General features: G+C 51.7%; 1 protein-coding gene across 1 annotated transcript in view; it reads left to right on the top strand.

Moving 5' to 3' along the window:
• cxadr (CXADR Ig-like cell adhesion molecule) overlaps positions 1–19,378 on the top strand; it is a 33,773-nt gene extending 14,395 nt beyond the window's left edge. The window contains exons 2-7 of the mRNA XM_062484972.1: positions 4,919–5,088; positions 10,511–10,715; positions 14,069–14,224; positions 14,352–14,474; positions 14,865–15,003; positions 16,680–19,378. Coding sequence (XP_062340956.1) covers positions 4,919–5,088; positions 10,511–10,715; positions 14,069–14,224; positions 14,352–14,474; positions 14,865–15,003; positions 16,680–16,968 — 1,082 coding nt within the window. The 3' untranslated portion in view covers positions 16,969–19,378. The remainder of the gene's footprint in view (positions 1–4,918; positions 5,089–10,510; positions 10,716–14,068; positions 14,225–14,351; positions 14,475–14,864; positions 15,004–16,679) is intronic.
• The last annotated feature ends 7,030 nt before the right edge of the window (positions 19,379–26,408 follow it).

Raw genomic sequence — 26,408 nt, 5'->3', positions numbered from 1 at the left:
CCTCACACAGCCGGAGTGTTTAAGGTCATCCATTGGCTGGGGGAAAAGAGGCTTGCGTTTCTCTACAACCTCCGTCAACAGAGAGGGATCTTTGGCCAGGTCAGGGCCTTGAGCTAGGCTGGGGAGCTTTAGGCTTTAGTGCTGTCGGCTAGCTGTTGTGTTTCGAGCAGTCCTAGCGGGCGTACTGCTTGACTCTTGCCCTTGTAAGAGCTTTTAGTGTAAACACTATAAAGATAATGATCTGTCACGTGGAACATTGTGGCAACCTTACGTAGCCTTGGAAAAAAAGAACAGGCCAAATGATTCACTCTGTCGAGAGGCCGCAAACAGCTGTGTTTGCGGCCTCTCGACAGAATGAATCATTTGGCCTAGATCGGGAGGCCTAGGCCATTTGGCCTAGATAGGGATAGGGAGTCAGGTGGCTGTGCGGTAAGGGAGTCGGGCTAGTAATCTGAAGGTTACCGGTTCGATTCCCGGCTGTGCCAAATGACGTTGTGTCCTTGGGCAAGGCACTTCACCCTACTTGTCTCGGGGGGAATGTCCCTGTACCTACTGTAAGTCGCTCTGGATAAGAGCGTCTGCTAAATGACTAAATGTAAATGTAAATGTAGATCATAATGGTCAATGGAAAAGTATACGTTTTGAGCTGATGTATCTTAAAAAAAACACCTCTACTACTGATCTTGCTCAACATTTGCATTCAACCATGTTTCACAAAAGGGCAGCGCCTGGAGTTGCTGTTCAATGCAGCCAGGCAGCTTTTACGGAGCTCCACCTGGGTTTTAGAAAGACACCTCCCACCACGGAATTCCAACCGATGACTGGCCTGACCACAGCCATTTGAAACCTCTTGAGCAACATGACATTTTCCCCTTTCGCCCTCAGCCTGTTATTCCTCTCCTCCTTACTCCTACCACCTGTCTATCACTCTTTCTCTCCCTTCCCCCTCTCCTCTCTCTTTCTCTCTCACTGTCTCTCTCTCTGTCTCTCGCTCTCTCTCTCACTGTCTCTCAAGTGCCATCGCAACGTCCTCAGTAGGATCTGTTGCCAGGAGACGGGATTCTCTCCCCATTGTGCCGCTACAAAGGGGGTCTACAATTGACTCTGCTGGGGAGAATCTGGGACCCAGGGGACCAGCACTGCACAATCAGGGGGTGTGTTTATGTGGAGGGGGTGGGTAGGTAATGGGTAGGCCCTCTGACCCCCCCCCCCCCCCCCCCACACACACACACACACACACACACACACGATTCAGTTGGCCAGAGCTGGTCACCAGGTAACGGCACTGGGATGTGCTGTGTCAGACTGGGAGAGTGGAAGGGGGGGGGGGGAGGGGGAGATAGTCTGGCATGGATAGTCATCAGAAGACTTTTTAATTAGCCAGTATTCCAGCTCACACTGCTCCCCTCCCCCTCCTCACACTCACTCACACTGCTGCAACAGGAGGGAGTTAATGCAGGCACCACGATTAACGATAATGCTCGTCCTTTCTCTCACTCTCTCTCCTCTGCTTATCAATGCACACGTTTACCAGCAGGTTTATCTTCATAGTTGTCCTTTTTCCCGAGACCATAATAATAGGTTCTTTTATCACCCGGTGTTGACCATTAGAGAAGGCCCCGGCTGATGCTGTGCTGCCATTACTCTAAATCCAGAGCCAAGGACATCCTCCTGGATGATTACATGGAGCACTAGCCCACACTTCCCTCTTAAGAACCAGGGCTGAGCTGAGCAAAGGCCATTCCCTCCAGCTACATCCTTGTAGGTGGAGGGAATGGCTAGTAATACGTTTGTTGTCTCTTTGCTTGCTATTGAACCATAACTGAGTGCTGGTTTCATGGGGATTATAGTGATAACTAATTACGTGGAAAAGCATGCCCCATCTGGCGAGCATGTCACACGAGTGTTTTTTTTCCCAACTTACTGTAGGGGTAATGGTTAACTTTATTGTCGTAATTTGTGGTGATTGAATGTTTTCCCGCCTCAGCCCCCTTCATGTATATGCAGATGTTAATTATGTCTCTTCCATGTCCTATTTTTGTTTCCCACACAACACATTGATTTGCGTGGGCTTATCTAGCCTGATAATCTTTGCCAAAGCTCATTTCCATCACCCCCCTCCCTCCCCCTCCTCCTGAAGTGATACCATCTAGTCCCATTCTATTGCCTGTTTATTAAAGTGATGAAATGGATTTTAGTGGAGTCATCTCTCCATTACATAAACTTTCACAGTATAAAAGGGGCGGCCATCTGGGTCGTTTAATTTAAAAAAATATTTTAATATGGCGTAAAAGTGAGGCGAACATCAGCAGCCAGGTCCTTTTGACTGCCACATTAAGAGCAGCTCCTTAAAACACAACACGTGCCCGAGGAAGAAGCTATTAGCATGATTAGAAGATGAACCCAGATGGGCCGAGCGTCCACGCACACCAGCCCCCCTCACCTAACTAACCGCCCCGGCAGGACGTCAGGCGTCGGTCGAGAGCGACGCTGTTTGACGTTAGCAACGATCAATCCCCCCCCTCTCCACTTCCTGTGGCTGAAGGTGCTGTAAAGAGGGGGTGTAAATTCCGCTCGGCCGACGCAACGTAAAATTAACTTCCCATCACAGATGTGCTGTCTCGCCCCCTCTCACTCACCCGGCTCCGTTTTCACCCCAACCCCACGGCTTCATTCCCCGGGCAGATTTACAGCCAGCGCTCAGAGTGATTAGATGATAGCTTGAAATAGCACTATCCGACGATTGTGTGGCAGGGGGGAGAGGCCTTGCAATGCGCAACGATGAAGAGTAATGCAGCCCAAGGTCGACAGGGTCCCGGACTCGCCTCCGCCAGACAGCAGCATCAGATGTTGCTCCTCTAACCAAACGTGACGAAAAACAAACCCTGATAAAACGGTTCCAGCTGAACGGAATGTGAAATTTCTGTTCCCCCCCCCACCCCCACCCCCACATGTTCAGCTTGATGAATTGATCCAGCTTCCTGTCACGCAGGCCTCGAGATCCATCCTGACGGACAGACGTGCATCTCTGTTTGTTTCTACTGCGCTGGTTTCTCAGGCTGCTGCACTGGGTGCGTCCACACCAAGGACGACTGTCAGATCCAATGGACAGGAACAACCAACAGTAGCAGCGAGGGGAATAGCCTTCTCTGACCGGTAGAAAGCCCTGAGACAGAGCCAGGATCTGCACTAGCAGGCCTGATGGATACTGTGTGCTTGCTTGTGTTTTCGGGTCCTTTGACCATTTTTTAAGCGATTTGAGAGGAGACATTCGCCTAGTGCTTGTGCGTGTTTGCATACATGCGCGTGGGTGTGTACTGTGTGTGTGCAGCCTACCTCCCGGTGTCCATCACTTCAGGGGGAGTGGCGGCGCAACGTGGCGTTGGGTCTGAGCCAATGGGTGTGTGAGTAAGGTCACCATCTGTGGCCTCTACCCTCCCACCACAGGACCAGGGGAACAGGTTCTGGAAGTTTCTGTCAGCTGTTGTTCCGAGTATCAGTATCTTCCTTAGTAAGGAACAGGATGGGTGATTTAACACGAACACAGGAGCCTAATGATCGAAAGCATTTTTTTCACCACGCGTCATATTCTGGTTTTGACTCAGTATGACTGGATGGTATGCCTTCCCTCCTTTTATTCTTTGCGTTTAGATCTGTGGTGAGGCTGAGGTATGTGATACTCCCAACCAGACTTCAGCAGCTGAGAGAGAAGGCAGAGCTCCTCTTCACACAGTCTTTGTGTACAGATAATTGAGGAGAGAACAGATAGACCCAGGGTTTTTCTCCCAGCCTATAGAACAGTCTTTATGCTGTGCCGAGGTGGGGGTGGGGAGGGAGCAGGTTTGCTGTGTTACCCCCTGGCATGAGGCCTTCTATCCAAATGCACACAGGGATGGAGGGGGTGGAGGGGTGGAGGCGTCGTTTGAAATGTTGGGGGCTGGCAGAACATGCAGCAGAGGTGTCTGATTGATGTAGTCCAGGCAGGATGTGAGGGGGTACTCCCATGGTTCGGATCTACTCATCTCTGCGCTTTCTAGATCGCTACATCCCAATGTACCTTCAACTCAGCTCCTTTGTGTGTGTGTGTGTGTGTGTGTGTCTTCCAAGTCTATGCCTTTTCATTTTCCGAATTCGGCTCATGTGGTTTCACGGGTTCCAAAACGCTCCTGTTTGTCAGACCCCGTCGCCTTGTCTTTCTAGTGTGGCTGATTTCACACCGCTTTTGCAGTCCTTTTAATTGGTAGTACTGTATGTCTTTACTCACAGACACTCAACATGCCTTGGAGGGGAGGAAATGTATTCGTTGATTCAAATATATATTTTTTTTCCAGTGGAAGACGAATCGCTGTCAAAGGGATTTTTTTCTGTGTGGCATCAGTATGTGACAACTCCATTCTCTATGGACTGTATTCGCTGCTCAGGCTTAAATCGGCTATTGAATGGAGCATTTTAGCCCTGTGGCTGTCACCAGGAAATTATGTTTATTCATTCTATGAATAACTCTTGAGAATGTGCTCCAGTCGGGTGATGGCTTGGCTGCACTCATTGTTATTTCCCCCCCCCCCGCAAACCCGCTGTACAAGTGTCTCTTCACTGCGCAAGTCACATTTCGCACCATAATATTTGCTACCTTCTATTGAAAAGGCCAGAGCCGTCTCTCAGAATGTAATGCCAGCGGTAAATAGCCTACCAATGTCAAGAGTGTTTGTGAACACACGCTTGTGTGAAGAATGCCGCGGTTAAGCACTCCCATCGATTGACTGACTCCTAAACATAAGTTTTGTGAAACGCCGCCAGTTAGTGACATTTTCCAGATGAAACTCTGAACGGTGAACTCCGAAGCGCTTCTTAAAGTAGGTTAAATGTCGTCCGACGTTTGTTATAGTTTCAATGTTTCTTTTTCTCCCTCCTTCCCCAGGTTCAGTCCAGAGCCTGGAGATCACCTCCACTGGGCCCACGTCTATAGAGAAGGCCAGCGGGCAGACAGTCAAGCTGGACTGTCAGTTCTCCCTGGGCCCTGAAGACTCCGGCCCCCTGGACATAGAATGGAGCCTTCTGGCCTCCGACAACCAGAAAGAAGACAAAGTGGTGAGTGCTGTGTGTGTCAGTCTGTCTGTCTTAGCCTGCAGTTTATTTTACACGGTAAAATAGTAACCAAACCCTTATGGGGGTTACATAACTGGTGTTTCGTTATATATATTCTCCAAAATGTCTTTTGTCAGACATCCGAGACGTAAAAGATGAAGTTCTCTCTTTGTTCCTCTTCTTTGTGATGCAGCTGAATGGAGCTTCTAGTTGGTTCTCCTGGGTGTGTCCTGGAAAACTCTCACTGCACACAGCTGTGGCTGGGGGAAAAACCCTAATCTGCTAATGTTTAACCTGGTAGATGTTTTTGGAACTCACACGACTGTGTCCACATTGTTATAAAGTGTGTGAGGACACAGGCGTGTGTATAAGGTGTGTAGGAGTACACAAGCCTGTGTTTGTGTGTGTGTCGCTAATCTGATACATTTAGTGTCTTGTATTACTACGCCTGTTTTGAGGAACTAGTGTGGATGTGGAAGGTTGGAGAGAATGCAGGGGAAGGCCTGTGTGTTTGTCTGGCTTGTGGTACTGCTCCCCAGTCTGGACCACACGGGTCTGATGGTGGACTGGACCCGTGGGGATCTACGGAGATCCAGAACGCTGGACTGAGACAGGAGCCTGTTTCCTAGGGTTCCACTCCTGCCTCTCTATGGGGGAGGGGGCTCCCTCCAGGATCTATATATCTTCGTTCCCCCCCCCCCCCCCCCCCCCAACAACAACCTGTGTGCTAGGCCGAGGCCAGAAATGGGTCAGCAACCCATCGTTAGCCTTTCCATTCTCTCCCTCTCCCTTCTCCCCTCTCCATCCCCCACTCCCTTCCACCGGGCCCAGTCCAGGAACGCAATGAGGGCTTCATTCCCAACCTTGTATGGTCTTTCTCTCTTTTTCTGTCTATCTCTCTCTCTCTCCCCCTCCCCCTCTCCCCTATTGTCTCCTATGAACTGGGGAGCGGTGCCTCAGGAGGGTCTGTTTGTTTTTGACCTACTTCACTTTATTTAGAAAGGGAACCTCTAATGACTGATTGGAAGGGGGAAGGGGGGGGTGCACAAATGGCATGTTTCCATTTTTTCCTCTTTATGCAAACGTCTATTACTGTACAACAACTGCTCCCAGGTTCGGGGATTTGGCATCAAGGAAAATGATGGCCTAGTGGGTGATCTAGAGGATGTTCCCCCATTGTGGACGCCTCTTCCTTGCAGCTGCAGACAGAATGTTCCAGACTCCAGTCCAGTTTCACACTTCAGTGCCGCTCCTTAATCTGCAACTCATTTGCAAGGGGGGCGCAATGTCACCAAACTTTTTGTAATCTTTTTTTGGGGGGGGAGGGATTTATGGCAATCGACTGTATACCCTTCAAGCGGGTTCATTTTCATTGACCTATTAGAGATGGGAGGGAGTGTGCAGTGGTAGCACACACACACGCACACGCACACACACACACACACAGTCACAGCCTCCCAGTCCCTTATGTGATGATGATGTCATGTGCAGAGTGTATTATCAGTAATTACTGGCCTGTTAAGTCCAGTGGGCAGCTTAGTGTATGTGACGGTGCCCAGTGGGATTAGACTGCCCTGCCAGGGCTGGGCCTGCTCTGTACTGGCAGCCTGCACTGACCCCCTCACACCACCTCCTCCCAGGGAGGGGAGCGGGAGAGTGGGAGAGAGGGAGAAGGGAGGGAGAGAGTGAGAGGGAGGGAGGGAGGGAGAGGGGGAGAGGTAGAGGCAGGAGAAGGGAGGGGGGGGAGGGGGAGAAGCAGAGAGGGAGAAGGTGGAGGGAGAGAGGAAGAAAAATATGGAAGATGAGGGAGGGAGGGAGGGAGGGAGGGAGGAGAGAGGAACATTTAGTCTAACTGATAGCCCGAGGGCTCTCCAGAGACTCTCTTAACTGATCTGAGTCCACCGATAATGGGAGCAGAGGAGGCCAAACGGGCTGGAAGATGGATCACATGAGCGAATGGTCGCCCATGCAGCGTACAGCAGCGCTCCCCCGGGCAGACTAACCAGATCAGCCGATCGCTAGTTTCCGCACACACCACGCCGTCACAGACGCCGAGAGCCTCCTCGCAGCCCGGCCCCGACGGTGGCCTGGAGTTTCACGTCCAGAGAGTTTGGTGGATCCCTGTTGTCTTTGTCTGACAGAGCAGGGCCTTCAGGGGGGCCTACTGGTGCACAGCTAATGCTGTTGTCTTTGTTTGGGCTCAGATGGCGGGAGATGGCGTCTGCACACATGCCTCCAGTAACAGGCGTTTGGCTCTCGTGTCCAGGGGACAGACTGATTCAGAGCAGGCTGGGCTCCGGGTATTGAAACTTGACTATAACGGTGCTACCCATTATAATACACACAGCCCTGCTGGTGTTGTGTGTGTGTGTGTGTTTTGTGAGAGATGCATCTCAGGGGGCAGGAGGAAGATAACGAGCGAAAACGAATCATTTGCCACTTAAAAAAAAAAAAAAATCCCCAGTCGTGCAATCGTCTGTTGTGTTGTGTCCTTGAACAAAGCGCCCGGGCCGCGTGTTTACCCAGGGTGACGGCAGCACAGCCATGAACACCAGAGCGCTGTGAGAGGACTGAGGTAGGGAGGCTTTAGCCGTGAGCCTCTGACACTGTTTGTTTTGGTTTCACAGCCAACAGACCCCCCCGCCCCCCCCCCCCCCTCCTTCCTTCATCTATCGATGCTTTCCTCCAGTGGGTTTTTTTTGTGGAGTGCGTTTCATCAACTTAAACTCTCCTCTCGTCCAAGGGTACTCCGTCTACTCTAGGAGGAAGGCTCACTTTTAACCTTGAGAATTCATTTGGGGAAGAGCTGCAGCACATGTAGAAAGGCTGTGGAGGCGTAGCGGGAGTCCTTCAGGATTAAAGCCTCGCGCCGACACACACGCACGCGCACTCAGCCGCACGCTTCAAAGAGCCAGACGGGTCACTGAGAGCACACAGGTGACCCCGCCCTCTCATTTGACTCCCAAATGAGGCCTCGCCCCTCCCCCCCCCCAGGTATGGTGCACACGCACACACCAGCGATGACCTCATCTTCAGACGTCACCGTGACTCTCCTCTCCACGTCTCCCCCCTGCTGTCACCAAGACAAACACAGGTCTTCATCCCGGGCGGTCCTCAGAGACCTGCTGTCCAGATGGAGCCGGTGAAGGCTAACCTGCTGGCGAGCAGAACGCTGGGGGGGACGTCGTCTTTCCCCACCTGGACGATTCTTTCCTGCCTGCTGGGCTGCTTGATAGCTTGGCGGTCTGGCTGCCTACCTGTCTCCCTGTCTCTGTCTGTGTCTGGCTGTCTGTCTCCCTGTATCTGTCTGTGTCTGGCTGCCTGTCTCCCTGTGTCTGGCTGCCTGTCCTCCTGTCTGTGTCTGGCTGCTTGTCTCCCTGTGTCTGTGTGTCTGGCTGCCTGTCTCTCTGTCTGTGTGTCTGGCTGCCTGTCTCCCTGTATCTGTCTGTGTCTGGCTGCCTGTCTTCCTGTCTGTCTCTGTCTGTGTGCCTGTCTCCCTGTCTCTTTGTCTGTGTGCCTGTCTGTGTCTGTGTGTCTGGCTGTTTGTCTCCCTGTCTGTGTGACTGGCTGCCTGTCTCTCTGTCTCTGTCTGTGTGTCTGGCTGCCTGTCTATGTCTGTCTCCCTGTCTGTGTGTCTGGCTGCCTGTCTCCCTGTCTCTGTCTGTGTGTCTGGCTGCCTGTCTCTGTGTGTCTGTCTCTGTCTGTGTGTCTGGCTGCGTGCTCGTCTATCTGCCTGTCTCTCTGTTTGCCTGCCTGGCAGCCTACCTGGCGGTCTGCCGGTGTGCCTGCCCGCTCAGCACACCGTTTGGCCTTTGTGGTTTCCATCACGCGGGGCCCTGACAAGGTATTGGTGGGATTTGTTTCGTCGGGCCTTGCTTTCACCGGTGTGTACTAGTACAAGACTGTGGTGTGTTTGTTTGTGTGTTTTTTTAATCAAACGAGTTCTTGTCTGTCTCCTCCGCCGCCTCGGGCAATTTAATTTCCTCCCCTCCTCGTTCTAGTCTCGCTGTTATTACTAGCGATGTTCTGATCCCACAAAAGTTTCAGGACTTGCCCCCCCTCTCCTCTCCCACCCCCTCGCCTCCCCCTCCCCAGCGATTCAGGTGGAATACATTATACGTTTCCATGGCTAATATGTACAAGATGTACGAGGCGCCTGGTAGCCGTGGGGCGCCACAACAAGACTCCCCAGCCGAGCGGAGCAGCGCTAGGCGTTCTCCCGGACCGCCGTCTCTCCGCTCCCCCTCCCCCCCCCCTGTTCTCTCCCCCTGTGAGCTGGCTGTGTTCTCTGATGTGTTGATTAGGATGCTCCCTCGCTGGGTTCTCGCCTCTCCTCCACTCTCCCTCTCTCCTCGCATCCTCCTTTTCTCTCCTCTCCTCCACTCTCCCTCTCCTCGCATCCTCCCTTTCTCTCCTCTCCACTCCCCCTCTCTCCTCGCATCCTCCCTTTCTCTCCTCTCCTCCACTCCCTCTCCTCGCATCCTCCCTTTCTCTCCTCTCCTCCACTCTCCCTCTCCTCACATCCTCCCTTTCTCTCCTCTCCTCCACTCTCCCTCTCTCCTCGCATCCTCCCGTTCTCTCCTCCACTCTTTCTCTCCTGTCCTCCACTCTCCCTCTTTCCTCACATCCTCTCTTTCTCTCCTCCACTCTCCCTCTGTCCTCGCATCCTCCTCTCCTCCCTTGCCTTTTCTCTTCTCTCCTTTTCCTCTCTTCCCCCTCTCCTCTCCTCCACCCTTGGGTTTTGTGCATGTCTGATGGTGATCCCGGCACAGAAAGCCTGTTTCTGACAATCTCCATAGAAATGGGGATGAATATGCCCCTGTTGTGTGTGCCTGTGTGTGTGAGAGAAGGAGAGGGGGAGAGAGAGAGAGATGGAGAAAAAGCAAATTGCTGCCTGTTTTTATTGTCTTGGCTCTGCGTGGTTGTTATGTTTGCTCCTGTGCATCTATTGGTTGGCCACACCTGGTCTTCATCTCCTGGCATTTCCTCGTTGGCGTCGTCAGCCAGACAGACGGGCATGCCGGGTGAGGTATGGGGGCTGGGGGGGCTGTGTAGTTGGAGGCGGGCAGGGGGGCCAGCTCTTTGTTGACACAGCAGGTGTTGATTTGACTCAACAGTGGGGGCTTTGTGTGTTCCACGCAGTACCTAGGCAGCACTGAAAGGGCAAAAGCAGTCTGACATGCAGCTATCGCCAAGGAGACAAGCCTGAGACTGTGTTCCCTGTCCTTTGTTTCAGGGAAGGGTGGCTGGATGGGAGGGTCTGGTCTGTGTGTGTGTGTGTGTGTGATGGATTCGAAACGAGGGCCCTCTTATCACAGCTGGAGTCGTTAAGCATCCGTGTTCAAGGAAAGGTTACGGTTACGGTGTTCTCACCAGCGACTCTTCTCCTCCTCCTCTCTTCTTCCTCCTCTCCTCCCTCCTCCAGGTGATCCTGTACTCGGGTGACCGAGCCTACGAGGACTACTACCCGGCCGTGAAGGGCCGCGCCCACTTCAACTCGGCCGACCCCAAGAACGGCGACGCCTCCATCAACCTGACGGGCCTCAAGTCGTCCGACACGGGCACCTACCAGTGCAAGGTGAAGAAGGCTCCGGGCATCCGCAGCCGCAAGATGCTGCTCACCGTCATGGGTGAGTGACGCTCCCGTCCGCCCTGCGCCGCCACACGCTCGCTCCAGACCCACAGCCCGCAGTCCCTACCCCAGCACTGCCTGGCTCTGTCAGGGCTTCCTGTATAGACGAGCCACAGGCTTTTGCCACTTGGTTTTGCCCCCTCGGCCCCAGTTTATTTTTCTTGTACTCAGTAGAATTCTGACAACCCGTTTAACCCCATAACATATGACGCACACCTGATTTTCTTGTGTTGGTCCCCTCAGTGTACGATCCCAGGTGATTTGTCAGTGACCTAGCCCAATAGAATGCCTACAAATGTGACAATCGCATCCAGGAAAGTAAAGACTCACCGTATTTGTTACACTTCCTCAGAAGTGCGGCAGCAACGAAAATGCCCCAGCAAACAGTCCCATTCCGCAACAGCAGCCGAGAATTGGAACGAGCGCAGCCCTAAATGAGCTACCCTGAGTAGGGGCGCGTCGGATATTTCAGATCGTACTTGTAACAACGGTTAAGATGGGCTTCAAATGGGATTTCAGGCTGACTGACTTTCTCACAGCTTTTATATAAATCAAGCCAGAATAGTGTTCAGAAGAGTCTCCACCTCCAAAACCATGACTCACCACCATCACCATCCTCATCATCGAGCTAGGCAGTCTCTCAGGCTAGGAGGGTGAGGACCAAATGTTATTGATCAGACACCTCACTGGGCTTATCTCCCGGTCACAGGCTCGCGCCAAGGCTGCGTCAGTCAGCTGAATCACACCCTCAAACAAATGCCCTACTGTCAGTTGACAGAGTTGATCCACTTCCTGAAACCCGATGTGTGGATAGGGAAAGCGCTTGTGGTCAGACATCACGAGACGGCCCTCTGGGGCTTCTGGAGATAGCGCTCGATGGTTTCACCTCGCATTCAAAACATAAGCACACAGCCCCGCGCTCGCTGTTCAGCACGGCATGTCGTCTTTATGGGCAATCAACATGCATTACGACGCTAAACTGCCAAGACGGCCTCCCGCCAGACTGGTTGCTGCGTAAACACGCCGACGTTGACACACACGCACCTTAGTGCACCGCCAAGGCCTTTCCCTCCTGCGGCCTCTGAGGCGAGGGAGATGAATGGCTTGGGTAATGTGTAATGATTAGCCGCACCAAGCTGATGGGCCGGAGGCTGACCAGAGAGAAGGTCCCGACGTGACCGGCCTGACCAAACAGTGCTCGGCGTGAGAGACCAGGGGGGCGCTGGAGCAGGACCGGAGACATGGCCTAATGTCTGCATCCCCCCCCCCCCCAAGCCATTGACCCAGGGGCCAGAGCTCTCCTTGTAAGAGGGGGAGGAGGGGGGGTGACAAGGAGAAAGGGGACAAGGGGAGACATGTCGCTTGCTCTGCATTTTTACCTCCAGGTCGATCTTGTCAGAGGGTAAAGACTCTCGAGCACATACGCAAAGGAAGGACACACGAGCGTGAACTTGACTCTGCACGGGCAAGCTGACACACACGCACACACACAGCACGCACACACACACACACGCGTGCGCCGAGATGGACGGTGAAGGTAACCGAGGCTGAGAGCGCACCTGCAGCACGTGGACGGGCAACGTCAGCGGCCCCCCAATCACTGTCTCTAGCTGGACCTGGCCGAGCCCTCGGCAGCCAATCACCTTCACTCTTCGGGGGGCCTGACCTGATTTTACAACCAGTTGCCCCATTAGCATCAGACCTCGCCGCAGCCAATCACAGCCTCACAGCAGTCAGTTGGTGTGCTGCTCTCTTGATATCTCCCTAGATGTGGTCTACCACAGTGTATCAGCCTCTCCCTATCTTCACCCCAGCGCAGCCCGGCTCCCATAAATCTCTTATCTCCGGTCTTTTATATTCCAACACACAACCAATCACTCTCTCGCTCTCCTTATCCCTCTCTCTCCGTCTTGTCTGGGCTCTTTCTCTCTCCAGGTGCCCTCTCCTTCATCTTTGACCTCATCCCTCTCCCACATCACACAAATAAATCCCACACGTGCCTCCGCTGCCTCTTGCTAATATGAAAGGCTCACATGTCACAGCCCTGATTTGAAGTGAACAGGGATTCCAAATGCCACCGCTGTATGACATTCACGCAGCGAGCGTGTTTGTGTGTGTGTGTGTGTGTGGGTTCACCCTGGCTGAGATCCGATCTCAAGACAGAGCAGCCTTGGCCCTTGTCCTCCCCTCCATCCGTCCATCAGCACTCCTTTAATTTCTCGCTCTCGCTCTCTCTCTCTCTCTCTCTCTCTCTCTCTCTCTCTCTCTCTCTCTCTCTCTCTCTCTCTCTCTCTCTCTCTCTCTCTCTCTCTCTCTCTCTCCCCTCCCTCTCTCTGGTTCTCTCCATCCTGACCCCTGACTATCAGATGAGTGTGAGCGTTCCCCCAGGACCGGCCTGTCTGGTGTTAATCCACACGGTTCTGCCCGCTAAGCCCCTGGCCCACATCTGCACCGCCCCCTGCCCTCTCCCTTCCCGGCCCTGTTGTTATAGCGGCCATTAGCACATTATGATGTCAGCGCTGACACACACACACACTCAGACAGAAACTCACACACACACACACACACAAAAGAGTGGCACACATCCACACGTCTTAAATCTAAGGATTTGAGCTTCATAAAGATGGATTCATCGAGCCATGCTGGCCTGTACACCCCCTATCTCACCCCGTCCCGACCCCCCCGTCCACCCCTCCCCCAGCGCGCCCAGCAAGCCCGCCTGTCCCTGCCTTCCAGTGGATCCGGTCTGGTTTTAATTTGGAGCTTTGTTTGCTTTTGAATTCCTATCGCATCTCCTGCCAACAGACCAGGGAGTCTGTTTGCGTACGTTTCGGCTTTCGCATGGAGGCCTGCGTTCACCCTCCTCTGTGTGTGTGTGTGTGTGTGTGTGTGTGTGTGTGTGTGCGTGTGTGTGTGTGTGTGTGTGTGTGTGAAAAGAGAGAGCATGCCCCCTACTTTCTGATCTTCATTATCTTGAGTGACAGCACCTGTAATGACAGCAGCTGTATCAATTACCCTGATTACACCTCTCATTATGCTGATGACCGCAGCCATGACGGGACGCACAAACACACACCAACACCCTCCCACGCGCACACACACACACACCAACCTGCCCAGGGGAGAAAGAGAGAAAATCAGATATGGTTTATGTGGAGCTAATGTGTCCACCTGGGCACAAATGTCACATCTAATATACTTCCCCCCCTTTTCCCTCCATCCCTCTCTCTGTTTCCTTCCCTTACTCCATCCGTCCTCCTGTCTCTCCCTCTCTATCCCTCCATCTCTTCCTCCTCCCCTCTCCCTCCCTCCCTCCCTCTCGCCCTCCTCCCTCCCTCCCTCCCTCCGCAGTGCGTCCGTCCAAGCCCAGATGCTATGCCGAGGGCCCCACAGAGGAGGGGAAGGATGTGGCCCTGAGGTGCACCTCCAGCGAGGGCACCAACCCCCTCCAGTACAAGTGGGAGAAGACCAGCGACACCAAGCTGCTGCCGACCTCTGCAGTGCTGGGTAACACACACACACACACACACACGGTTACTCATACACACACGCATATGTAAATACACACCAGAACCCAGTACGGTGTAAATGTGACCGTGTTTGAGAGGGTCGTGATCACGCTCTCTCTCCACAGACCCGGTGGGCGGGACCATGAACGTGCGCAACGCGTCGACCGGCTCGTCGGGGACCTACCGCTGCACGGTCCAGAACCGCGTGGGCATGGAGGAGTGCATCATGCAGCTCAGCATCACGCCGCGTGAGTCCCCGCCCCCCCCCCCGCCTCCCCACCTATCAGATCCCTCGGCACAGACGACCCCACCATGTCGCTGCCTCTCGATGGGGAAACAACAGGACTTCTGTCACATGTACCGTTTAGTGCCTTACGCACGCTCTGATTAGTTGTTGAGTGCTCTCTGTGGCTTTGGCCTGTCCAATCATGTCCAGCCGACACTTAGTGTGGATGGGTTAAGGGTCTAGTGAGTCGGTTTGGAATTTGGTCATTCAGGTTTAGGGAATCAAGCTGTAGGGGGCGGTGAGCTGTCTAAATAATGTTCTCTCTCTCTCTCTCTCTCTCTCTCTCTCTCTCTCTCTCTCTCTCTCTCCTCTCTCCTCTCTCCTCTCTTTCTCTCCCTCGGCCTGCGTGCAGCCCCCAACACGGCGGGCATCATCGCCGGCGCCATCATCGCCGTGCTCCTGGCCCTCATCCTCCTCGCCATAATCCTCTTCTGCTGCTGCCGCGCTCGTAACCGCAAGAAGTACGAGAAGGAGATCTCCTACGAGATCCGGTAAGGCCCCCTCCTCCTCCTCCGCACCATCGCACGGCCCCTCACCCCAGAGACGCCGCCGCCGCCAGGCCACAGAGAGGGCCTTAGAGTAGGGCGGCCCCAGACTATGGCGGCCCCAGACTATGGCGGCCCCAGACTAGGGCGGCCCCAGACTAGGGCGGCCCCAGACTAGGGCGGCCCCAGACTAGGGTGCCGCCATTCGGCCCGCTTGCATTCTCCGATCGTATCTCCTGTGCGATCTCATTTCTAAAATTTACGATTCGGACGCATTTTCATTAGGGACGGCAGCTGCATCAAAACGAACGCCTCCTACTTTCTCTCTCAACCAATGGCAGCGTGGCGTCACACCGTGTAATGCAGAGCGGTAGCTCAAATCAGCCCAGGGAGAGACCGCGGTGAATAGAGAGATGATATGAATCCAGTAGGAGACCCTGCTGGGCCGTAGTGAGGTCTGAGTTAGAATCTAACCAACCCTACTGTGCCTGGACTCAGCTGGTTCCATTGAATGGGATATGTAAGCTGGCTATTGAAATGCAGGTGTGTACGTGTCACAGTGACCCAACGCTGGCCTGTGGCCTCAGTTATACGCACGCACACACACACACACACACGCACGCACACACACACACACACACACACACTCCCCGACAGGCCAGGAAAATAGTTGTGGCTCCATCAGCAGTTTCCCTCTCCCGGCTCTCTCTTCCTCAAATAAACGTCTGTGGTCGTCAGTTTGGGAGCTTTGTTTGTTCTGTGGATCCTCTGTCTGCCCCCCCCCCCACCACACACACATTGTGTGGTGGGGGGATCCGGCCAGGCAGTGCTGGGCCCGCTGGCCCCTGGGCCTGCAGCTCTGGCCTGGACACTGTGTCTGTCTGACAACACAACAGAACTCTGCTCACAGCCAGACAGAAGGGGGGATTAGCCCAGTGAGCGTGGTGCCCTGGCCCTGTCACACATCCACTCACACACACACTATACATACTGGAGATACACACACACATTCACTCAGACATACACACTATCAACACTATACTTACTGTAGAAACACACACACACATTCACTTTGACACGCACTATCAACAGTATATATACTAAAGATATACACACACACTAGACACCAAGTACACCCACACACACACACATTCACTCCCTATACACACAAAGTATACATGTACAGACACACACACACACTACATAGACACACACTGCACACACAGACGATGTATATGTACACACACGCTGCAGCCCCCCCAGGCTCAGTTTGATTGAGCTCTTTAATGGATTATCGCTGCTTATTAGTTGGTAATGTGGTGGCTCTGGGTGTGAAGGCTCGCTAGTTGCTTAGTTACCTCTGCAGGGAATTCAGAGTGGCTGACCGGGGCTGACTGCTGTGGCCAGGAGCTGTCTCTCTGCGTCCGTCTGTCTGTCCGTCTCTGCCTTTCCGCTGTCTGCCTCCATCTCTCTCTGTCGCTTCCTCTCTCTCTCTTCCTTTCTCTGACTCATACCCCCCTCGCTCGCCCCGCCCGCCCCCCGCCGTCTCCCTCTGTGTGTGGTCGTACACCAGGCCCCAAGTGAGTGGAGAATCTTGTCTGCCGTCTTTAACACGGCACCCTTCTCTTTCTCCGTCCCTCCATCCACCGCTCCCTCTCCCACTCCCATCTCCACCCCCCCAGAGAGGACGTGCCGCCGCCCAAGAGCCGGGTGTCGACGGCCCGCAGCTTCACCAGCGTGGGCAGCCAGCGCTCCTCCCTGGGCTCCATGTCTCCCTCCAACCTGCACGAGTACGCCATCAAGCCCCAGTACGACAAGATCCCCTCCTCCAGCGAGGACTACGACCGCCCGCCCAGCCGCGCCCCGCTGCCCCCGCCCGTCGCCGCCAAGATGGCGGGGCCCAACCTCAGCCGCATGGGCGCCATCCCCGTCATGATCCCCGCCCAGAACAGGGACGGCTCCATCGTCTAGGAGCCCCGCCCCCAACACCCCCCTCCCCCTCCCTCCCCCCAGGCGAGGGGGGAGGAGGGACAGGGGCGTGGCGGGACAAGAGCCGGTGGAGAGGGAAGGGTGGCGGAGAGAGCCGGTTCAACCGGATTGACCACTTCCTGTGTGGAGGTGAGGGCGTGGGACGGAAAGGAGAGATGGCGGTGCTGTAAATCAACTCCCTCGGAGAAGATGAACTGTATTTACTGAAGATGCAAAACCAACACACACATGCTTTTATGAATTTCCAACTTCCGTAACTTCTAGGGTGGATGTACAGTTGAATGGTCAAATGTGCAGGTTCTATTGTACATACTGTAGCTGAATGCATGATGTTTCCTGTTTTCAAGTCTAGCTGGCCCTGTCCGTAGAGATGTGTTTAGAGAAAACACACCTCTGATTGGCGGATGAGGGTACAGTGTTACTCATACTGTTTATGGGCGTGAGAGATCTGAAAAACTCTACTCTCTCGCTGAATGAATTGTCCTCGCTTTGATCTGTTTTTAAACTTTTATCCATTTACTAAATTTTTAAAACATTTTGAATTTTTGGTTGCTATCATACCTTTTAATTTTTTTTAAGGACATATACAATAGATAGATATACAATAAAGTGGATCGGGAATTTGAGTTGTTTCAGTAGAATTAGAGGCTGGCTGGGATTGTCCAGGAATCACACAAAAGTTTTTACTAACAGAAAACATTCCCTCTTCTTGAAGTTGAAGAATCTGGCCGATGGTCAAATGTATCAGTCCTGGGAGCAATTAGGTCAACTCTCTGACCGTTATAGCATTGGTAACGTCCAGCTCGCTGGGGCAGGACGAGAGCGGGGGAGGAGTGCTGGGGGGTGGAGGTCGGGGGGGGGGGGGGGGGGGGGTGTTGAGGCAAACACATTGTGTGATTGGTGGATGATTGTGTCTTTGCCCGGCTTACACAACAACAAAAACAGTGGAGGGCCAGAGGTCACCGAGCAATCTCATCTGATTGTGTTTGACTGGCACCGGACACCCCCCAATCCTGCTGACCCCTCCCAGCAGGTCCCCCTCCTCCCCTCCCCCGACACAGTCCCCCTGACACAGTCCTGTGTCCTGCTGGAGCTGCATCCACAGCAGGACTGCTTCATCATCTTTGGTATTTAGAACGGGAGCCCAAAGGTCCCCCTCATTTGTCATGGTCCTAGTCGTAAGTGGTATCTATTTGTAACTGCACACCTGCTATTCCATATCTTCATTAACCCTCCCCCCCCCCTCCCCTCACAATGGTTCATATGAAGTTATTAGCGGTCCTTATTACCCTGAACGGGGAAGTAGCAAATGAAGGATTCCTCGGTGCACTCGTGACATGCCGGGTGGAGGAGGTGAAGCGTGGGAGGATGCAGGGCACGGGGGAGGGGGGGCCGGGGGGCCCAGGGGGTTTAGGCTGCTCCTACAGTCCAGCACCCTTCCAGTCCAGGGTGCTCACTGTCCATGTTGTGACCCTCAGTCATGAGAGGCTGCTCCAGCCTGTCTCTCTCACTGCCCCCCCCCCCACATCCCCCCTCCTCTCTGTGCTTCTCCACAGCCCCCATAGCTGTGACTGACAGCTGTGTGTCTACAATTGACATATACTATTGTTGTGCCTTGGCCCTATTGACTTCACACCCGGCTGCCACAGGCTCTGTGTGTGTGTGTGTGTGTGTGCGTTAGTGGAGCTAGGCTACATATTGCAGGTCCCAGTGGTCATTAAAAGTCTGTGTTCAAGGACCCAGAGCCCCGGTCAGCATATGCAGAATGCATTGCTGGCTGTCCTGCTGCTGCTGAACTTGGGTTAGCTCCCACACCTAAAGCTCGCCTCCTTCATAGATGGAAACATAACATGTTTTAGCACTGTATGTAATCCTTTTTCCTGCATTTCAAAAAAAAAAATCCACACATGAATTCATACATTTGATTTCTCCCTTTTTGTTTTTTGTGTTGTTTTTTTTACACAAATTATTCTTTTTCTTATTTGAATGAAACGGTTTCTTTTGGCTCCTTGTAAATATCCTGTGAAAGTATCTTGTACTGTATCTCTAGAACTAATCACAACACAGTCTAACAGTCTGGTGTTTGTTGTATGATGCTCTGCAGTGCTGTGCTTGGCTACGCTCTATCTAAACCCCAGAGAGCTCTTATCAGTGAGAATGACTGCTTTCTTGTATGGGTGTGCACCGCTGACACATGCACACACACTCTCCTGTGTGTGTGTGTTTGTGTGACTAGAATGTAATGTAGTGCAGGTGTGTGGTCTAAGGGGGGGGGGGGGGGGGTGACAGGTGTAGAAGTGTCCTAGCCTGTTCCAGGTGTTGGCAGGTGTAATCTCACACCTTGGACACCTCCTCCTCCTGGTCTCTGGAAGGGGGGGATGAGAATCTCCCAGCACCTTCTCTAGCCTGAGGTGTCGAATCTGTCCGCTTTACCCGCAACTTGTCTCTGTGTGTGCTGCTGCTTGTCTGTGTGTGAGCGAGCGAGCGAGAGTGTGTGCCTAAGTGTGTGTGCTTTCTTGCGTGTGTGTGTTCTGTCTGGATGGGCCCCTGTAGTATTCTAGTAGACTTAGACATTCAACTGCTGACAACCTGTAAAGAGCCATTAGCTAGTTAGACAAACTGTACAGTCCCTCACACACTAAATACTAATACTTATCATATTAACGGTAGCTTTGAAGACAATTGTACTAATATTGTATGAAACCGGGGATTGGCACATTGCGTGGAATCCATTTTAGTTGTACTTTTTCTTTTTGTGCGTGTATTTTTTTTGTGCTGTATTTTTCCATAATAAAAGTCTGTAAAATGAAAAGAAAAGCTTGGTTTTATTCTTTTTCCGTAGCTGCAGCTGTTGACTGGAGCCTAAATCAAAGTAATTTCTTCACTCTGCAACTCTCTGCCTCCAGGGAGCCAGTCTCCTGCAGCCTTCCACTGTGATTAATTCTAATCAGGCAGTGATTTTCACCCCTAGCACCAGGTGAGGTGACTTTCCAACCACCTAATGACTGTAATTAATCAATGAAGCCGCGAGGCTCGATCACAACCAGCCAGCTCCTCGGTTCTGGGGAGATAACCGGAGAACGCGCACAGGTTTACGTCCCAGCACGGTGTTTAGAACCTTCCGGCACTTGAGCCCCTGAGTGAGAGCGTGTGCGTTCGAGCCTCATTGTTATTCCCGGGCTATAGAGCTCACCCTGGTGCTTTGTCACCCCCGCTGTGAAGTAAAGGGGACGAGTCAACATTTGCTGAGCTTTTTTCAATTACAGGCAATTTCCTCTCCTGGTTAATGTGGTTTGTAATTAACTGCATCGAGAGTCACAGCTAATCAACATTTGTTTCTAAATTAGCTCTCCTAAATAGCCGCTTGTCTGAGCTGAATACGGAGGAATGTAAGGTTAATGGCGATGAAGCCTATCATCCCTGCTGGAGTTTTGTAGCCATGTCTTAACGGGTCAAAGCTCAGCCCACTATAACATCCTTTTTCTTTCCTTTTTCCTTTCATGATCTTGAGTTACGGGTGAATCTATGGCTGATAATTTGCCAATAGAGCTGTTGTGACTGGTGCAGTTGACTGGTGGCCGATAAAATACTGGAGCACTTAGTGGCAGAATGAGGCTGACAAGACCAGCTATAATTAGATGCCTGTAATGGATAGAGCCTGGCTGTATTGATCTGTGGTCAGTCAAAGTCACTGATGGCTTCAATAACTCCCTAATCACATGGAGTTCTACTCTGGGTTGGTTTAGCTGGGCTGGCCAGAGCTTTCCCCCCCCAACGTCACGGCCCAGATGAATGTTCATGCTAATGTAATGGTCTCCTTTTACGACTGTGTATTCAAAACACACATTAAAAGGATATTAGCGCTGTCTGGCTATGACATGTATGGATTAGATTTAAGGGCCGTGTGCCATTCAACTGTCATTGAATTAGAGTACCATGCATTATATATTTCCTCTTGTTTCCCGGCCCAATCTCCATTTGTGACACGTTTAGCCTCTTGTCCCGGCTTGGAGAGAGAGAGGGAGGACGAGAGACTGCCGTTTTGTTAAGCACCTGGGGATTTGTGCCTCCTCTTCCTACCTCTCCGCTCACTCCCATTTGACTGCAAGGTATTAATTGTTTGCACAGATCGAGTGGGGGGAGGATGGGGGGGATAGGGGGAGAGTTCTCATTGGTTCTCCAGGCGGGTTTCCTTGGCAACCTTATCTGGTTGTACACAGTCTAAGCTGGCTGCGCCGTCGGATGATTTATCTTGTAAGCGTGATTCTCCCCCCGTGAACAAAAAGACCCCTCTAAAATGCACTGGTCTCAACGCAAAGACCCTCTTCCTCCCGTGTCTCCTGCCGCCACCGAAAAGTCTGTCCGTGTTAACCCTTGTGCTGCCTTCGGGTCACATGACCCAAAGGTTCATAACGAACCATTGTTGTGTTTACCCAATTTTACCCAATACAAAAACAAATAAAAATAATTTTCTTTTAACCTTCGCAATGTGGGGGGTCTGAGACAGCCCACCGGTTAAAAGAAAATGCTTCACTTTGTTTTTGTATGCGGTAAAGTTGTCGCAATACAACGGTGGGTCACAATGACTGATGGGTCAGAATGACCCGAAGAGAACACAAGGGTTAAGTCAGTCTTCTTGGCAGCAGTAACCATGGATATGGGTTAAGAAACCTCCGCAATGACCTCCTCCAGGAGGTCTCATAGTCTTGACAGTCGAGCCCAACCGTCTTGTGTAGGCAAAACTCACTCAACAGGCGTGAGCAATGAGCACTCGTATAAGATGCTCCTGACAACCGCAACACTCATTCGGCTACGGCAGACGTGACGGACAGGCTATCTGGGATGAATCCTCCAGCTGTTCCTCTCGCGTTTGTCATCTCCTCTCCCCTGCTAGGGAGGGAGGGCGCGAATAACACCCCGGTGCCCTTTGCCTGCGATCTCTTACCAGCCGTCCACATGCACAGGATGAGACGTGTCGTACATTGGACAGTCTGGACAAAGTCTGGATTCTCTTCTCATGGAGTGACCGTCACATGCCCAGACTGAGGTCACCTCTGACGTCACCGCGACACCTCTCTCGTGGTGACTAACGTGAATGTCGGCTCGCCTTTTTTCCGAGTGGAGGCCCAGTGCCGTAGGGGTCTGCGAGACCCAACACACAACACATTTCATTCACCCATGAAGCACGCCAGTGAGCCAGGCACCCTTACAGTAGGAAATCCGGCTGAATGTCACACGGCTCCTTGGAGGTAACAGTGACATTTTCATCACTCCCTTCAGTCACGAGACTAAAACTAACGGCGCTTTGCGACGGCACGGTGGCGCTCCCCATGTGGTGAATTAACTTCATCAGAGAAGCTCTGCCACCGTGTTCCATATGGCGAGGAAGGGAAAAAGTGCCCAGGAGTGCGATGGAGAGGTTGAGGGCAGGCAGGCAGACGTGAGCAGAGGAGGGGGGTGTGCCGGTTTAATATCCTCCTCTCCGTGGTCTAGTCTCACAGCATGGCCACATCCCCACCTCTCGCTCTGCTGGCTGGCTGACAGGCAGCTCTGTTATCGGCCGTGCCCGACCTCAGAGCAGGGGCAGGGGGGCTCCGATGAGCTAGCGGTCGGGGAGGCTGGAAGTCAGACCGGGGCGAGCCCCGGAGAGCCCTGCCCGAGGAACTGCAGTCGTTCACACTGTGATTTGTACCGTTAATCTGCACCTCCGCTGGACTCCATTACAGGTGATCAACCTCCACTGCCAGGTAATCAGGAGGGCACAATGGAAACGGCAGTGAAACGCAGCCTTGGCCCCCGGGAACGAAACGCATTTCTTTTTTCCTTCCCTTGTGATTGGGGTCATCTCTGTTATTACCATGGTGATGTCGGTGATAAATCGTGTGTGCGTGTGTATGTGCGCCGTGAGGCTGTGTGTCCTGTGTGCGCTTGGCGAGATTGTGTCTGTGTGTGCTCGGTGAGATTGCGTGTGTGTGTCTGTGTGTGAGAGAGAGAGTTTGTGTCTGTGTGTGTGTGTGTGAGAGAGAGAGTTTGTGTCTGTGTGCGCACATTTGTACACTGTGCAGCAACATCAGGCAGAGGGGCTACAGTGAGGCCACAGGTCAGGGTGGTGATTTAGTGGTGAGGGACCATCCCTCTCCCGTCCCAGCCCCTTGGAGATGACAGCAGCCCACCCCAGGCTATTTCCAGCCAGGCAATTAGAGTGTCCTTCCCCTTCTCAGCGCTGCCCACGGACCCTACACTAGCCCTGTCCGCGTACACAGATTGAGACCTCCCTCCCTTTGCAGAACTCACCCATCACATCTGCTGGAAAGTGGGGCTTTGGCTCCAAGAGCTCTGTGGGTGAAGGGGGGGGGGGGATCTGGAGAACTGGGGCTGATTCAGCTGCCTTCAGGAGAGAGATTGGCTAAATTGTTTTCTGGTTGTAGCAGCAGCCCCGAGGGACATGGCCCGGGTCAGGGAGCAGACATGATCAGGAGGAGGACATGGAGACGGCATGGGTCAGCCCATCTGATGGGGCAGAGGATCCAATGGGCTCACAGGGTCAGTGAAAGCATAGATTCATTTGTGAGAAATGGCAGCTTCCTTCAAGGAGCCCAGGGGGAACATAAGATTGCACCAGTTAGCTATCGACTTTTTATTGTCGCGTGAACGGGGTTGGAGTGCAGATTTCTGACGTGGTTGTTGAAAATAAATCCATCTTCCATCACAAATAGAAGCAGGTTCCTAAAACCTGCAGGCAGGAAATTTTTTTTAATAAGGTCCAAGAAGATTGTCAGACAAGGGGCACAGTCAGTCACTAATTCGAGGGAATTCATTAGGCTGTAGATACTGAATGAAAAAAAAATGGCTTCCTTATTTCTATTCCATTGTCTGAGAGGCAGAATGTGACAGCTTCACCCAATTACATTAATGATGGTCTCCCGCCACAGTTTATGTGAAAAGGTTACTTTGGAATTTTTGCAAAAGGAATATTGTTCTCAGGACTGCGAAATACTGATATGTAAATTCCTGGTTCTTCGGAATTACAATCTCAGATATTACAAAAGGATGTAGGCTGTCACAGCAAGAGCTAGTTAAGCACCCCTTACACCTGTCTACGTGGTAATTCAGGGAGATTAAAATGGGGCAAGTAGACAAAGAACATGTTCTTCTGCTGTTGTAATAGCTAGCTGGTTGATAAGACATTCATAATGAGGGGTGAAATGAGGAGAAATGTTGTCATGAGTAAAGTGTAGAAAAATGTTGCCTCAAAACGGAACTATTCTCCTACTTTTTGGATGTTGAACAAATATGAATAGAAAATGTACCCAAGGATTTCATTTCAAGACCTAACACGTAGGTTGTGCATTCCCCTAGAAAAAGGTTGTTAAACTTTTTTAGCTAAGCACTTGATGGCATTTGTATTCAAAAATACTATTTTGAGGCCAAATGATTTATTGTAGACTATTACAAAGTGGTTGTCCATAGACCTTGTGGGACTTAAGTGCCAGGCATGTTCTTGCTCAGAGCAAGGCTGCACGAAAACTGCATGAACCATTTTGTGTCAATCTAGCCATCGGCTTGTCATGTGTAGCTAACGGAAACTAATCTAATAGAAAAACCAATGAAACATTTGCCTGAAACATTCCTCATTGGAGAACACTGGAAATTAGTTCTACAATAAATAGACTTATTGGACCTTTGAGGTCATAAAATTCCACTGAGTTGTGGGTAATTTAATACAGGCTTATAAATCTGTTCTTTCAGAATTCTTAGAAAACTGTTAAGATTCAGTACAGATTTAAAAAGGGTGTCACATTCTCGCCGTCGTCTGCATCCTTCACGGCTGTGTAAATGGAGAGACTTCTGGGAAAACAACCATTCCAAACACCTCCTCCATTAGCTGAAAGCGTAGCAGTAATGGTGTTCAGATTAATACCAGTTGTGTGTTTTATAGTCCATTTCTGAGAGGAGTCTGCAACCATCAGGGGAACATTGCCACGGAGAGCGGGATATTTTCCCATTTATGAGAAGGAAAGGTATTTTTAGGAGAGCTGGAGAGTGTTTGTTTGGATGTGATTAGGATTGTTGTCAGGGAGAAGCTCCTCAGCGTTCCCACCTAATCGCCTTCTCGATAGACTCCCTCTGTTCTGCAGTGGGCAGGGAGAGTTTTCTATAAGACTGTGTTGGCTGAGGAAGCTGTGTAAGATTAAGAAGGGGACAGGAGTAATCTGGTATCGCCTCACCATCGTCAGTGTTTGTGTGCAGGATTGACACGTTTCGACCCCCTGAAGAGCATGTTGTGTCTCTACCTGTAAGGACTCTCCCTGGGGTACAGTATGCTCGAAAAATTGATTTTGAATCTCTTTTGTTGTAGAAGTAATCATGTTCCAATGGCAGTGGGAACACAATGATACGGCCCAGACACAATCACCCGGCTCTGTCAGTGTTCACTGCCTAGAAATCTTTACCAACCGGGTTTGATTCCCATGGATGTCAGATGTCATCCAACCACCACTTCTCCTTATCTCTGTCATGCAACTCTTCCAGTTAGACAGCAGTGGTGGCGTTTAGTTCCACATAAACAAATACCAGGGAAGTACCAAAACAGAAAACACCTTTGTTAACCTGCACGACTGGTTCTGCCTCGTCGAGAGGCAACACGAGAAGTGCTGGGTTCTGTTTACAGGATGTCATGCACGGTATGACTTGACTGCCGTTATTTGGAGACTGTTTGGGCGTTTTCATCCTTCACGTTATGTTTTGTCGCCCTCTAGTGTTGAAGAAGCAAAGTACACCCGGAAAGGTAACGTATACTGCCACACGCAGTCGTTTTGAAACCTAAACACTAGCTTTGTGTCCCTTGTATTTCTGTTGGGGATTTATATTTCATGTATATTGAGAGGGTACAATTCCTGGGGAAATGAATGTTAAGTGTGCTTGCAGCCGGGAAAGTTTATTTAACTACAAAAATATCTGTAAAGTGGACTTTTTTGTTGTTATTTTAATGTGGCAGATCATTTCTGCTTTATTTGGGACAGACCAGTGATGCTAGACAAGGGATGTGAGGGGAGGACATGCAGGTGGATGGCTCAGTTGGGATTCAGAGCCCTGCAGTAAGGCCTCAGCTCACATAGAGCCACAAGGGCCCCAATATGATGACTTTCAGGAGTCTCCCTCTACAATGTCTCCCAGGAAGACACGAGGATGTTGGTCCCTAGAGCTTTTGCCACTGATACAACGTGAATATGTTGAAAACATATATTTAAAGTGGCCTTATTTTTATAATTTTTTTAAGATTCCAGATTTTTGATTCTGAATGAAGAGGGCCCACTGGATAAGGTAAGACCAAGCACACTACTTAAAAACAATGTTTAAGTACAGTAGACCAATATAGCTACAGTGCTGTAACCAGTATGTGCTGGAATAAGACAAGCATA

This window comes from Osmerus eperlanus, chromosome 19 (assembly GCF_963692335.1).
Source record: "Osmerus eperlanus chromosome 19, fOsmEpe2.1, whole genome shotgun sequence".
NCBI lineage: Eukaryota > Metazoa > Chordata > Actinopteri > Osmeriformes > Osmeridae > Osmerus > Osmerus eperlanus.
This window is presented reverse-complemented; position numbering and strand designations above follow the sequence as displayed.